This window comes from Falco rusticolus, chromosome 2 (assembly GCF_015220075.1).
Source record: "Falco rusticolus isolate bFalRus1 chromosome 2, bFalRus1.pri, whole genome shotgun sequence".
Taxonomy (NCBI): Eukaryota; Metazoa; Chordata; class Aves; order Falconiformes; family Falconidae; genus Falco; species Falco rusticolus.
Genome location: NC_051188.1, coordinates 14,218,396 through 14,234,765, shown reverse-complemented (window position 1 = coordinate 14,234,765; position 16,370 = coordinate 14,218,396). Strand labels below are relative to the sequence as shown.

The 16,370-nt window shown below is 36.5% G+C and overlaps 1 protein-coding gene across 5 annotated transcripts in view; it reads right to left on the bottom strand.

Moving 5' to 3' along the window:
• Positions 1-16,370, bottom strand: part of CNTN5 (contactin 5) — a 678,576-nt gene that overhangs the window by 251,702 nt on the left and 410,504 nt on the right. For 4 of the 5 annotated variants that reach the window (XM_037377787.1, XM_037377784.1, XM_037377786.1 and 1 more), the window contains one exon: positions 4,255-4,473. The exons of the other annotated variant lie outside the window; for it this stretch is intronic. In XM_037377787.1, coding sequence (XP_037233684.1) covers positions 4,255-4,473 — 219 coding nt within the window. The remainder of the gene's footprint in view (positions 1-4,254; positions 4,474-16,370) is intronic. 5 annotated transcript variants of the gene reach the window in all.

The window sequence follows — 16,370 nt, the reverse complement described above, 5'->3', positions numbered from 1 at the left end:
ACTACGGTGCCTTAGATCAGCGCAGAAAGGAGGCTATGTGAAAGGAAGATGTGGAATTATATCTCCAATACCAGGCAGGGTGACCAGCTGTGTGGGAACAACTCCTGTACAAAGCTGTAAAGGAGCTCAGACCTCAGTTAAAGATTTTTGGACTCAGATCGGCATTTATCATGACCTTGTACGCTGCCATTGCAGAAGAATTGTAATGACCCTATATGATTGTGAAGTGCTGTGTCGTATGATGCTTACCTCTATGCAGCATACAGTTTGGATAATGGAGTACTGGGATCAAGCTGCTGTGCAGCCAATGGATAATTCAATGAACTTGAAAGATATAGATCAAGGGCCTTGGTGAACCCCCAACTGGCTTGTTCAATCAGCTGATCACAAGCATCCTACCAATGATGAGCCAGAGAAAAAGCCAGAATAATGTGGATCTTCCTGATGCTTCTTGCTTTGCACCTGGCATTGCCACTGTACAAGCTGTAACAACGTTGAATAAGTTAGGATGTGATATGAAAAATAGTGATGTGTGGGTTTGTTATATTGGTAGGGAGTTAGGGCCATTGCTGTATGTCTACCGTGTTTGATGAACCTGATGTAAGCCATGATACAAAGGCCTGTTCATCAAGCTATGATGGTTCAAATTCGCACAGCCTTAACCTTATCCAATTTAACAAACAAAAAAACGGGAATTGTAAACACTGTTTCTGAGAAAAGGCTTTGTTCATTGTCTGGGTGCCAGGCTGCAGTGATTATGACTTAAAATGTAGTGAGGAAACAACTAACTAAATCTGTCTCTCTGAGCTTATCTGCAGATCAGTTCTGTGCACACCTGTCTGCAATGAGGGGCTGCCCGAAGTCTCCCACAGCTTAAGTATTTGGGAAGAAACCTCCTCAGATGAGCATGGAGGGGGTAAATGGCTTGGTGGAGTGTGAATGGGCTGCAGAGGTGCTTTGCTGCACATAGGCATGTTTCAGGGCAGAACTTGGGTGGGTAAGTGATTGTATATAATCAGCACTTATGTATGCAATGAAGGATCTCACCTGGGGTCTGTGCCTTCATATGCCACAGTCCTGTACTAGCTACTATGAAGACACCTTACTGTACTCCAGGCAAAGCCATCACACCAGTCTGAATTAAAGACACAAACTATTAACTTTTTTTTCATTGTTAAAAAATCTTGGGCACTATTGATGCTGAGTCTAGCAGATGGTGGGGAGTTAGGAATTCTTGTTCAATAAAAATTAGATTCAGGCCTTGCACATCTTGAGGTTCATTAATACAAGCACTTTCAGTTATGAACTGGACCCTGTTGTTTATTTTCTTCTGAAAGTTATCAAACCAAAGATGGAAGGATATAAGAGGTTTTATTTAAGATTAAGTTCAATTATCTTTACTGCAGCATTTCCAAAATTTTTTTGAACAGTAAAAAAGTATATGTGTTTGCAGTTTTATGATTCTTCAAGAGTGTTTCATGAATAATTCACACTTTGTATGCACAATTTTTAGTCATGGCTTTACATATTGATACATAGGTTGAAGAGAAGGACTGTATTGCCTTAACTGTATGTTTACAGCAAGTAATTCCGTGTAGTTTACATTCACCAGTGAGCTACAGCATAGTTCTTTTAATTTGAGACACATGCTGAACTGAGAGTGCAAATTAAATATCATAAACTAAGTATAAAAGGACCTTTATTAGAAGCCATGTTAGGCCTCTGAGCATGTCTGCTGAGAAATCAGTTGAGAAGGCACTTAAGAACATGTACTTAGGCAGTTAATAAAAATTTTGGAATTTTTTCTTATGGCAGATCTGGTTCCTGAGTATACGCCATATATTAGATATTTGAATTATACAAGTTATCAATTATAATATTAAAAAATGTTTTCCCTCTTTTATTAATGTTCTCTCACTTGTAGCAGTGGTCAATCAAGACCAGACTTGAATACAGGATGCTGTAGCATTTTGTCATTTAGGAGGCCCTTGTTAATAAACATGACCACTTAACACTGTTACTTAAGACATACGAGTTGTTGGAAAATAACTAGAATATCTTTCTTTCAGGAGCTCTAAACATGGAAAAGAAGCCTTGAGGCCAAATAAAAATAAAGAAACTTACTAATTTAAGTGGAATGCCAGATGACTGAAGTAGTGAACTTATTTCTGGGTTTTAAATATCTTTGATATTATCTCAAACATAAAGTTATTAACAGAACTGAGAGAGGTTTAGAAAATAAGTTGCATTTAGCTGCCATAGTAGATGTGTTCTTGCCCTCTTGGATGATGCAGGTTATCCTACTTGGTTTTCTGTATTGGAGTCCTTAGTCCTGCCACATCAGACATATGCTGGTCTTCTCTAAGTTCTGTTTCATACCTGCACTTGTGCTATGCATGTCCTTCAGATAATCAAGGGCTTTTAAAATATTACTCAGGTGCCTCAGATTTACCTGTTTCTACATCTGTGTCTACACAGATGGATATACAAGGACCTGTAAGTGGTGGCGTATACTCTCCTAGGAATGTTTTATATAGTCCTTGAAAGAAAGAGTTGAAGTCTCTCTCTTCTGAGTCAAGTGCTCTGCACATTGGAGCTTGTGAGTTATGGACCTTTAAAACTGTTGTCTCCAATCAGTGGTTCTTCATTTCCTGCTGCAAAATAGAAGCTCAACTTTACTGTTGCAATGTGGCCCCTATGTTTTGAGAAGACTCATGATTGCTGACCTATATCAGGTGTGATCATGGCATGCCTCTTGGAAATGCCAAGATTTTAGGTGGTGGAATGCTTACCCTGAGGATCCCCATCCCATATCCCATTTTCTTAGGATGAGATGGGTATAAAATTATCTGAGCCCTCTCAAGGTAAGAATTTAAGCATAACAGTCAAACTTCACTTGAAATTTAAACACAGTAAGCTGCTTTTTTGCCAGTTAGTTTTTTCTTAAGGAAAACACAATGGAAAAATCAGGGTCAATCAGGGAGAAGATGCTTTGTGGTTCCAGTTTGTACTATATTATTCATAAAGTCTGTATTCTTTTGCCTTGCAGCTACAGATTTATTCTCCCTCAGTCTCTAGATATTGATACTGTTGAAGACCAGGATAATATGCTCTGATTCTAATCCTGAAATTTGATTTCCACCTACACACATTAGGTTGGCTGGGAGAAGTTATCGGTGCCTGGTGTGGTAAATGGGTTCAGTCTAGTCAACACTTACAAAGAATATTGCAGAGGAAGGACACATGTAGAAACCTGCCCCAGTTCCAGAAATGCTATCAAACAGCACTTATCTGTTTGCATGATTCAAGTTGTGTTCTAGGTCAGCCTTAATTCAGGGAACATATTTAGGCTTGTACATAAGCTACTTCTGTTCACAGAAACACATGCACACACCATTAGCTTTCAATACACACAAGGTACTTTCCAGGGGAAAGAAAAGACTTTACTGAGAGAAGCAGTAATCCTGTAATCACAGTCATTATACTGCATGAATGTTGTTGAACTGTGAGATATTAACCACAATGCTTTCCTCTGTTACCTCCTTAGACTATTATGCTCAAATATAGTCTAACCTCTTCCTCCCCCCCCCTCCTTCTCCTTCCTCCATCCTTTTAATGTTTTTCTTTCTACCTTTATTTGAATATAATTCAGACAAATGTTATCACTAAAGAAATAGTATCAGACATGTGGCTTCTTTAAATGTAACCAAATATGAGAAAATTTGTATTGTTACTATGATTTATTTCATTTAAAAGTAAATGACACCGTATGACACCAGTATGTATCCATGCATGCACAGATATGCATGCATGATAGAGTTGACTACACAGGTAGATTACAGAGCAGGTAATTTAGAGAAAAAGTAGTTTTATAAGATTTACTATTCATGTTTAATTTACATTACTATAGCTCATAATTATTTAGAAAATTTCCAAAGAGGAAAAAAACTACATAAAAAAGTGACTGACATTTTAGTACCAGATGAAATTGTGCTGTAATGGAATTTCAAACCACTAGTTTGCTGTTTTCATGTAGGAATACCTGTATAAAATTATTCTGCATAGGAGTCTTTAAGAAAGACTATTTGATGACTTTAAGGCTAGTCTGAAGAATCTAAAGTGAAAAAGGTCCATTTCTACTTTGTGATGATTAATAAAATTCATAATATGTCTGAGAAATACTGAAGTAAGCTGATAAACATGTACTGCTTTTGAAAAATGTTTCCAAGGTTCAGAGAGGGAAGCTAGACTTACCATCATGTTTGAAGGCCTCTGAAAAGTGATAGAGGTTTGTTGGGGAGTGATAATGTTGTGCAGCTCCTCTCCAGCCTGGTGAAGATACACTTCCTAATGAAGGACTGCTTAATCGTGGTCTGTTCTTTGTGTTAAATGAGGCTAAAGGTGAACTACCAGATTTGATTCTTAGTATAGCAGCATATGAAGTGGGGAGTCCAGGAACAGCTTCTGAATATTCTGGGGGAGGGGGGGAGGGGAAACAAGAAATGAACATTAAATAAATACAAAATCTATCACTTTTCAAAATAATATTTTGTTATGCAGTAGAAAAGTAGAAAAATTTTATCTGTAAAAGGGGTGTCAGAGACACCCCGGACTCCATGAGGGTCTCAGCTTCTAAACAGAACAGGCAGAAGCATAGAGCTCTAAGACAGAAAATTCCCCTGCAGTTTCAATACAATATAAAAATTAGGTGGTTATTATATTTCATTCTTTTGGTAATATGGGTTTTCAATATTTAAAATTCTATTTCTATGACCCCAAATCACTGTCTGCCAAGCCACCACCTTTCCTTCACAGCTTTACAGTACTTTGTGTATGCAGTACAGAAACACTGGCTAAAGTTAAATATGCTCCTCATTTCAACAGTACTCTGCAAATCAAGTGAGCTAGCTAAAAAGCCCAAGAGCCATATATGCACAAACCTGTCTGCCAAAAACATGCATATGCCAAAATCACCTCCTTTTCTATTTCTGTAGCTTCCTTTTTTCCCCTTTTCTGCCTGTACTTAAAATTTCATTGTCTACAAGTACAGAATAGTGCCCAAGCTTTTGGTCCCTGTATAATGCCAAATATAAGAGAAATAATTAAATAGATTAAAAATATCACTCAGGAGCTGCAGGAACAAAGTAAGCAGAACTTTTGAAATCAATAGTACTTGACATAGCACAGTCTAAAGGGCATGACAAGAAAATTTAAAAGTATGTTCATAAAGATGAGCGAAGGGGCTTGAACTGTATATCAAGTGCTTAAGAAAGAACTGATTTTTGGCGGGACAGTGAAAGTGGTTGGCAAGAAAAAAAGATTATTGTTCTGCCATTTCCACTGATGATAAATATTTATAAACTGGACATTCTTCAAACTGGCAGAATGTGAACGATGAAAAACTATGGGTGTTCAAAAGCTTTGAGTAGAAGCACACTCAATTGAAATACAATTTCTGAAATACTAGGTCATGGCTTTGCTGGAGAGCTTTTGGAAAAATATTCTAAGCGTAAATATAATTTAGACTATTTCATATTTCAAATGGTTTAAAATTAGAGAAATATGTATTTTACTTTATGAAGATTGTGATGGAGAATGCTTAGTCTTTCGGGTTTTGGAATAGGTCATTTCAGTACAATAATCAGTGATTATTGTCTCTGATCAGATGTTAAGTGTTTACCTCTTCTGCCTTTTAGAAGAGGCCAGAATTTGGAAAAAGCAGATGACCAGTATTTTAAAATTACCATTTTCATCTATGCAAACTATACATTTACAGATTATTTGGTGATGCCATATCTCATTTCAAATTTGGATTTAAATACAAGTTTTTGCAATCATATGGGAAAAGCATAAATATGGAAGGTCTGGTTTATTTTTCATCTTGGTCTCACAAACAATCTACTTTATTATGTGCATCATGCTGTTTTGTACATCATAAGCATAATATCTTTTCTGGCATGCAAAGAGAGGGAAAATACAACATTGTCATGATAAATTAAAATGCAGTATGAAACTATCTTATAGGACCTCTTGAAACATTGTCATTGGAATATAAATGCGATTTCACAAAAAATATCTTGATTGTCTTTTAATAAATTCTTCATATATTTTGCAGTATTATGTATTTTAGTTCTTTTAAAGTAAAATTTTCCATAGAGGAGAAGTGAAATCCAATCCCAGGGGAATATTGAAAAAAATCTTTTTAAAAAAATCATATTAAAATCCACCCCCATGAAATAACTCATTTTTGTTCTCTTTTCCCTCAGGTTACAATCTCAAGATCATTGAGGTTTCTTGAACAATTATTTTTTTATATTTGTGACTTATTTTGGTCTCACCAAATACTAATTTATCTCATTTTAAAATATTTTTGGCCTTACAAATATAAATTATTTCAGATAAATAAGCTGCAGTAGAAATGTCCGTGGTTAAAGTTATCACATTAAATGCTTAATGCAGAACGGACATCTTTCTTGTGAGCAGAGAAGGAAGATATTTCCTAGGGAATATGGATACATTTAAGGGATAAGTCTCTAACACATTCTGTGTCAGAGAACGGAAATGTTTGGTGGTGAATGTAACGGCCCTGGTGGCAAAAAAAAGCCAGTTAGTTGGGTGCTGTGGAGCTCCTCAGATCCTCACAGCTCAGATACCCTGATATCCCTAGGGTTTCTGGTACTGTCCATGGAAATGCTGCAGAAAGTCTGGAAACAGGCAGATTGGGATACAGTTCTGTTTTTCCTCACATGGAGATGGGATGTGGCTAGATTGCAGCTGATAACAAGGATGCAAGACACCACACAAAGGACACTTGCTCTGAAAAGACACCACTTCTCTCCATCTTTTAAATATATATCAATCTGCTTGTAACTCAAGGAGAACAAATGGTCTGTAATCTACATGAGATGGGCAAAGAAGCAGGAAGAAAATGCTAAATTGCAAAGTGTGGTGTCACAGAACTATTCCAGTATGTACTTTTATACATAAATATAATATATAATTGTAACAGTGATAGATATTCTGTTTCACAGTATCCATTTCTATAGTTAAAAAAAAAATAATGAAAAAAGTGGAAACAGCGGTGATGGCTGTTGGGAAGACATTCCTTCAGTGTGCAAATGGACATAGAAGAAATACACACTGGAAGGAGTTTTACTTTATAATAAAAAAATGCAGATTTGCCTTTGGTCCAAACTTTACAGCGCAGCATAAGCCCTAATAGGATTTCAAAAGGAAACATGATTGCAATCACATATATAATGAATGTACTGTTCCTGGAGTATTTTCTGCAGATACAGGCAGTTTTCTATTTCTGGCATGGTATTTTAGCTCTGTGCTATTTGCCCTATGGCAATGGACAGAATTTGGGAAAACTTTATGTCAGTACTTTTTCGGCAAGTGATAAATACTTTGTGTGACTGAAATATAGTATTATTAGGCCGTTAAATGTACTATATGCCATATATATATCAACAGTAAAACTCCAGTGTCTGAAGACCTTTTAAACTACGTAGTCCATTTGTTGATAGCAAAATATAGTTCCTTAGATGATGTTCCCGAGTATATCAGATATTCTAGCTTGAGAAGATTCAAATATATATTCATATGTCATTTAATTGGGAAAATTATGAAACAGTCTTCCTTGATGGGTAGACAGAAAGGCTTCCTGTGCAAGCTAGAAAGTCTGAGCTGTATATTGCTTTTTTTGCAAAGAAATGGAGATTAGCAATCAGAAATTAAATACTATTAATCCTGATTCTTAGATAGACTGAAATCTCCAGTGGTATGCAGCCTCTCTGTCTGCACAAGTTTGAGTCAAAGGGCCGTTTTTGTTAATGTAATATTTCTCATTTTATGCTATGACTGTCCTGTTTCTTTGCATACATGACACAATAGCCTACTCCAGTAAATAGGATTCAACAACCCCAAAATAGTTTTGACAACTACTTTTTGCTGAAATAGTATGTGCAGACAGCTTGGTGAAATAAAACTGTGGTTCTTTTCCCACTTAAAAATAATAATAAAACCCCCTTTAAAAGACTTTGTTATCTAGTTGAATGGGGAGCACTTGTTCCACGTGGTAAATCCAGGGTTTGAAAGGACAGAAAAATCAACATGCTTTCAGATGTATGTAAAGTACCTTGGGAAGAAAGAGAAGGAAAGGATACAAAAGTCACCGTACATGGTGAAAAGGTCTTGCAGTAACAGCAGTATTACGCAAACTGGTTTCTGACCTTTCATGGTATAATTGTTTTGTTTGGCTGGGATTAGTGATCAATGTGAAATTTCACCCTGACTCTGCTGCTGAGTCATGCTCATGGGGATGCTGTATCCGAGTAAAGTTTCTCTTGTAAGACATAATTGGAAATAGTTAATAACTTATACGTAAGCAAATATTCCTTGTTTTGTTTACTAAAAGCCTGTAACCTATGAATATCACTGACAACTGGAGCAGAAAGCATGCTTACCTTAAGACAAAACCTACTTCCTAATCCGAACATTCATCTCCAGAGATTTAGACTTCTGTACTGCCTAGTTGCAGTGGCTTAATTAGAATATATTTTTATTGGACTACTATTTACAATAAAATTATTCCTTTAATTTGGTTTGGATTACACTTCTGAGACTTGAGAAAATAAATTTATTTTCCATTATTTAAGTACATAGTTAAACTGCTGGAGAGTAGGTGTTAGATGTCTCTAATGTGTTTTTTAGCTTTACCAGTCTACCCTTCAAATCCCTGAGAGATTTTATCAGACCTATGGGTAGTTCTCAAAACTGCTGCACTTGAGTTTCACTATGGAATTATATTTTCCCTAAACTCATTCTTTGAAATGACTTAAGTATTTGGGATGAAGCATCCAAAGGTTTTTCAGCTGCCAGCAGACATAGATAAGGAATATATAGGCCTAAATGGTAAAGATATTAAGCAACTAGAAACAGCCACAATAAAATCAACACCTTGGATTAACCTTCATAGTTCTTTGCACTAGAACCACCAGATTTATAGTCATTTTAATAACAGTATGACAGTTTTAAGATAGACTATATTTTTTTTTATTCCAAGTGCACATTTTCTTATATGTGATTTCCAACAGCAAAGTATGATTTGAATTAGTTTTGGTAACTTTTTAATGAACCTGTGTCAACCCATTAAATTATTCATGCATCTTTTATTATTTCCAGCACGCTGTTCTTCAGCCTTTCTTTGGTCAGTTTCAACACAACAAGGAAAAGCAGCACCACAGGTAATAGAGAAACTGCCTTCTACTGATTACTGAGGGTTTTTTCTGTTCAAAAAAAGCAAGATCATTTGAAAGATATTTACTCCTGTAATTTACAATAGGTTTGTCAGGTTAAATTTGACTTTTCATGTGTGCTGTGAGGGAACTAAGCTGACTCTGAGTGAAAGGGAAACTTTTCCCACAGGATGGTATATGCTTATACACATTCCTTAGGTGCAGTCCATGGGTACAGATATAAACCACAAATACTATCCCATTATATTTTATCTGACAGATTTGTTTCAAAGGGCACAACATACGTCAACATAGCTCCAACCATGGCACTATGTAATTTTCCCAAAATACATTCTTTCTTCAAACAGAAAGATGACAAAGCAAATTCACTGAATCTATCCCAAAAACTTCTTTGCATACTGTCTTTCTAATATTTGAAATCTATGCAGAATAAAGGATTCTGACTCTTGGGGTGATGTTTTGTTTTCCTTCGTTCCTTTTTTTTTTAACTGACTCCTGGTCAGTTACTAACTCATTGACATTTCTCAACTATCTAATTAAAATGTAGTTTATCTTATAATACTTGCAAATGTGACCTTCATTTGTGTATTTTTGCTAGCTAGGATGTTTAATCAAATGTCATGAAGAATGCTAACCCATTTTTTTCATTGTAACTTTTAATTATGTTGTTTCAGTGGAAGCATTCAGTCTTCTATGAAAATAGCTGCCTTCATTCTGTAAACTGGATTGTATCATTGTTGCTCCCCAATTTTTTAAACAGAAATATATTTTCTGTCTTGTTCTGTGCATGCACATTGGTTTCCTTTTAGACTGCTCCATGACATTTAGCTTGGCAATAAACTGAGAGAAATATGCAGGAATAGTAGGAAACAGTTGATAAGGTGTCCATCCAGGACATCTCTTATGAGAACTAGGATTAATACTAGAGAAAAAAGTGGAAGCTAGCAGATTTTCTCAAGAACTGGTTTGCATTTGATCCTCCTCTGCACAATTCCCACTGTCTGTGGTTTAGTTTACATGTCAGAGATTTTATTTTAAAGATACTATTATATCCCAGTTTTTACTCAAAATGACAGGCAATGCAACAACATATGCAATCATCAAAACCAAACCAAATAAAAAGACTGAAACCTTCACAAGGCTTAAAAACTCATTTTAAACACCTGGAATCTGGATGTCTACATGTGAGCTAGTGAGGCTGGATTCACTTTACAGGTAGTGAAGAGAAAGAGGAACACGATATGTAATGTGATGGACATGCTTAGTAAATGTCTACTTTTTTGCCACAGCCTTTAAAAGTAAAGTGAGTAGCTGAGATGTCAACATTTCAACTTGTTCAGATATCCATTGTCTTAGTCCTCTCATCATAAATCAGTCAAGCTTCATTTGTGTCTTTTCTGCTCAAAATGTCCGGTTGTTCTGTGGAGGAGTGAAGATCAAGAGATTTGTATTGTTTCCCAAAGCAGCAGTGAGGGATGATATAGAAGCTGGAAGCTCTCAAGGAAAATATGCTGTTGGTCTTCATCAACCTTTTTCACCATAGATTTGGTAGTATGGAAAAGGGAGAAAATTCATCTATTTAAGATGGTCTTTCCTTGTGGAGAAAAGTAGTTTTTTGCCAGGACTTTGGTCAAATGAAAAAAAATCTTAAATCCAGTAATTATTCTGTTGAGCTTTCCAGTAGTTCGGCATTCAAGGAAGATACACAATAATTTAATTTGAAAATCCCAAATAGCCTCTCACTTCATAGAATTTCTTTTCTCTTAGAGTTCTGGTCTTATAAGGCAGCAAATTTGAGAACATAGAATACTATGGACAGATATGGAAAAAAATAAAAAAAAATAGGGATATATTTTGTTTTCCTTTAAAGTAGCAAAGGGAAAGTGCTTTGAAGAATTAAAGCATTGACTGAAGGATAGTAAAGAATATTTCCAGCAGCTATTAGCAAATGAATCAGTATTTTTGGAATATTATCCTGTTACACTTGATTTAAATATCATGAATTTTTATGGGGAATTATTTTGAATAATACAAAGATGGTTTTGTAGAGTTAGTCACTGTTTCCCTTCCTACTGAAAAAAACAATCTCTTTTCTGTCTTACTTCCACTTCATACTTATAATGCAGCAAATAGGTGACTCAATATATGCTCAATTATTCCCACTTTGCATGCAACATATCCACCAGATCAAACAAAATATACTTTAAAATAGAACACTTAGAGCTACAGATTGATTACAACTGCAAATAACAAAAAAAATAAAAGCAATAATATATTCCAATTATGGAAGAACATTTGTCCAAAGTTAAGTAATTTTAAAAGTGTTTTGAGATTATTGTTTTTGTTTTCTATCAAAACACTTAATATTTTCTCTTTCAATGCATGCTGGTATAGTATACAGATTTCAACTAGTTAGGGTATGTTTCTGCCACAGCACAGGCTTCAAACACACTGATTATGTTAAATAAGTGCTTTGCACCTTTTTCAAAGTCTCTGCAGTCACGTAATGAAAAGTGGTTCTGAGATGTAAAAAACATAAAACTCTTCTTTGAAAACTCTTCTCATGAACTTATTGAAGGAAAATTTAACTGCAAATAATATTTTTTAAAAAACTGTATGATTTAGCATATTCCATGTAGCTCAATATTTATTACTTCTGTTTTATGCACTATTTAGGAGCACAGATGTGTCTGACACTTTACCAATATGTGGAATTTTTCTGCCTGTTTGTCTAATACAAAGGAATTTTAGGTCAGCTTTGTCTGAAAAATATCACTTAGACCAGACAGTGTAGATAGATGAGAGCATCACTATTCTCATGCCATCCAAGAGAGAGATTGTAGAAATTGGCAGCTTCTACATATCTTGTAGATATTTTCTGTATATCTATGGCCTGAAGGAGCAGTGCTACTTACTAGGTGTAATTTGTAGGCACATGAAGAAGTGCCCTAAGACTCCTAAATGGTTTCTGTTTGTCAATTTTTAGATATATTTCACTATCCTACTTCTTCAGGTACTTTTCATACAATATTTTTCAGCTCAGACGTGACTTGTATTCTCTAGCAGGAAAGTCTGGAGCATTACTAATGTAAGATCCATAGATTAGCCTACACTGCATGCTTTTAATTGAAATCTTAACTTATTTTCCCCATGGCTGATGATCATCACAGTGAGCTGTCAATTCTGAATGTGAAGGGAGAACCAAGTACCAAAGGTCAACTATTTTAGCACTAATCAATTAAAGTAATTAGATGGATAGAAATCCTTATTTATAGCCCTTCCTTCCTAAAATGATATGCATATCAATGTTAGGTAGACAATAATAGATCAATCCACAACAAAGGATAAACTAGTAATTGACATTGTTAATATAAAATGCTTGATTAAATTATTAATGCCACTATGAACACTGAAGCAGTCAAAATCTTAATAATCAGTGTGCAAAGGAAACTACCTGCTGATTTTCTTGGCAATAGAAATATGTATACATTAGTAAAACTCTGGGGTTTTAGGAGATCAGACAGCTACTTTGCCAGAAAAACAATCTTGGATGTTGCTCACTTCTCAGAAATATTTTGAAACATCCTGAACTAACTTGAAAATACCAGTTTGTCTGCTGCTGCCTAAACACAAGCTCTGGTACTGCCTTAAAACTACCAGATGTTTCTTTCAAAAACCACATTTGTTCTTTCTCCTATGTCCTTCAAGCAAATAAGTTGTTTTCCATAAACATCTTTATTGCTCTCTCTTTGTATTCCCCCAAACCAACACCTGAAACCTTGTTTTTTTGGTGATGCCAGTGCATCCAGGCCACCTGGAGATGCACTGTGAGAGTTATTATTGCTTTCTGTTTTATTGTGTGCTCATCCGACTTCTTCTTTTGTCTGTTTTACACAATAGCCTTGCTAGTGAGGACTATGTCTCTTTGCTTGCACTTTTATCTGTCAGTAAAACAGGACCCCTACATGTATCATATCCTAGCAGAAGTAGCACTATCATATCCTAGCAGAAGTAGCACTGACACCAGATTGGTGTCTTATGGTGTCACTGGGGCAGTGACTGGGCTGAAATGGGGCCGTGGGCCTTGGCCAGGGTGGGGGGAAGCCCTGAAGAGGCTGGGCAGGGTTGATCAAGCCTAGTAGGGCCCTGACAGCAGCCTTCCTCCCCAGCAAGGTGTGCCTTATGTCCTGCAGAGACCTGGGCCCAACAAAGACCTGCCATGGAGTGGTTTAGTTGCTGTGGGATGGCATAGGGCTACTTTAAGGGATACAGGGCTGGGACGGGGAGTGGGAAGCTTGGGGCTGGGGAAGCGGGATTCAGGCTTCCCATAAGGAGGCCTGGCAGGCAGAAGAGGAGGACAGCAGAGCTGGGTTCAAACCTGATCAACAACACCTACAGTTTCCATGTTAAAAACAGAAACAAAATGATCTTAGAATCACAGAATCATTTAGGTTGGAAAATACCTTGAAGATCATAAAGTCCAACCAATAACCTAGCACTGGCAAGTCCACTACTTAGCCATGTCCCTAAACCACTTCTAAATAAGCACCACATCTGCGTGTCTTTTAAATACCTCCAGGGATGATGAATCAGCCACCTCCCTGGGCAGCCTGTTCCAGTGCTTGACAACCCTTTAATTGGAGAAATTTTTTCCTAATATCTAACCTAAACCTCTCATGGTGTAACTTGAGGCTGTTTCCTCTTGTCCTATTGTTTCTTACTTGGGAGAAGAGACTGACCCCCACCTCGCTACAGCCTCCTTTCAGGTAGTTGTAGAGAATGACAAGGTCTTCCCTCAGCCTTCTTTCCTTCAGGCTAAACACCCCCAGTTCCCTCAGCTGCTCCTCATAAGACTTGCGCTCCAGACCCTTCACCAGCTCCGTTGCCCTTCTGTGGACATGCTGCAGCACCTCAATGTCTTTCTTGCAGTGAGGGGCCCAAAACTGAACACAGTGTTTGAGGTGCGGCCTCACCAGTGCTGAGTACAGGGGGACAATCACTCCCCTTGTCCTGCTGGCCACGCTTACTGATACAAGCCAGGATACTATTGGCCTTCTTGGCCACCTGGGCACACAGCTGGCTCATGTTCAGCTGGCCATCAACCAGCACCCCCAGGTTGTTTTCTGCCTGGCAGCTTTCCAGCTGCTCTTCCCCAAGCCTGTAGTGTTGTATGGGGTTGATGTAAATAAGATCTTTACCATTATAATGCTGATCAATTAACAAAATACTGAAAACAAAAACAGTTATCAGCGTATATGTATATGAATGAAAATTGTTCGTTTGAAAAGGAGGCTACTGCTGCAGGCAGAGCTTTCATCAAGACATAAGCACACTTCACTATTCAAATGGCTTCCCTGTTTTCAAACCTACTGGGATGGAAGAAACTGATAGTTAAGAGAAATTAGCCACTGATTTTAAAAAAAATCAGCTGGAAATTATTTTAAAAGCATATTATTAGTTTTTATACATCATAGCAAAAGTAGGCATATTTTCATCTTTGGATGAAAGAATCTGTGACATTTTTCATCAAACAATGGAATTAACATGAACAATAAAGTCATAAGGTTTTCCTGAAGTAGTGGAAAACAAATACTTTCTGAGAAGAGATCATGTGTTAATAAGACAGAAAAACTAGAATTTGACAGGTTTATGTAATTCACACATTAAGATTCATTTGCAAAGGTAACAGCTGTACAATGTATGATTTGTTTAAAGAATTTTGCAAAATTTCCTTTTATTATAAGGGAATGTCCACAGTTTGGAAGCTGTGCAAGTAAACAGAGATCAAGTTAACATTCAATACCATGAGTAACAGAGCAAGAAATTCTATCAGTGGTTTATTAAAATAACAAAATAATCCACTAAAAGTTTGTCAATTAACATGTAATTTTTTAGAAGAATCAATTTTACTTTGACATAGAAATTTCTGGATAAGTTTGTGACTAGCACAGAGAAATTTATGATTCACAGCTAAAGTAAGCTTTCTTTAAATTGCAAGATTAATTAAAAGTTACCTAGGATAATGCAAGTTTTTCTGTTCCCTGTGATACACATACTTACATATTAACCCAGTTCTCTGTGTTTATGTGCCCAGTGAAAGCAGACAGTCTTTCATCCCCTTTGAAATATCTCGTGGTTCAAAACATTTTTATATACGTTTTTTTCAGCAGCTAACGTATTCTTTTCAACCTTTGTGTCCTTCTTTAGTTCTCTGCTTTAGCATTCGTTAAATTTAGTTTGCTTTAGCATTCGTTAAATATTTTACAGTGCACTGTCCACCTTGCCTTGCATCTTCGACACCTTTATGTGGCTTAAATTTCCCTTAGCAATCCTATGAATTAATCACTGGGTATATTGTTGGTCTAAACAGCTATTGCTAGCAATTAAACAATCCTTACACACACAGAGTAAAATTCACTCTCTTGCTCTGGAGAAATACATTGACAAAGCACTTCTTCAGCATTTTTAAGTATTTAAAGAGGCATGTAGGTCTGCAGACTGTTAAGGGGGTTAAGATTTTATGTTGGTTCTGAAGTGTTTTCAAAAATAAAAAAACATACTAAAAACCCACTTTGTTACAATGGACTTTAGTCCACTGTCTTTCTGCATGGAAACAACAGTTCCATGAAAATATACATGCTGAAGCTTGTCTCTTGTCTTCTTTGTCTGAGATGTACTAATAAAAGTGAACACAAACCCCTTTCAAAACACCAAAAATTCTTCCAGTCTTTGCAACTAAATAAATTAGAATGCACCATGCAGCGACATTTATTACCATGGGGTAAACCCATAACACAAACACATCTGCACACTGTTTTCCTAAATTGGAAATAACTTTGTTGTACTAAACCCACCATATTCCACAAGCTCTTCAGGTAATTCTTAATTATTCTCCTCTGTTTTCATAGTGGTTGCTTTTAACCACAGGATCTGGTGCCTCCTTGTGTGCATTTCCAATTGTAAACTGGTGGTGAGCCCGGCACCCTCACTAAAGTAGTCACAAATTCAAAGGAAAGCCATCAAAAGGATGCAGTATTCAGGGCTGACTAGAAGTTCCTTGGAGGGCACAGACTTGAGCTGTTCATACAGTCCTTTATAATGGAAAAAAGA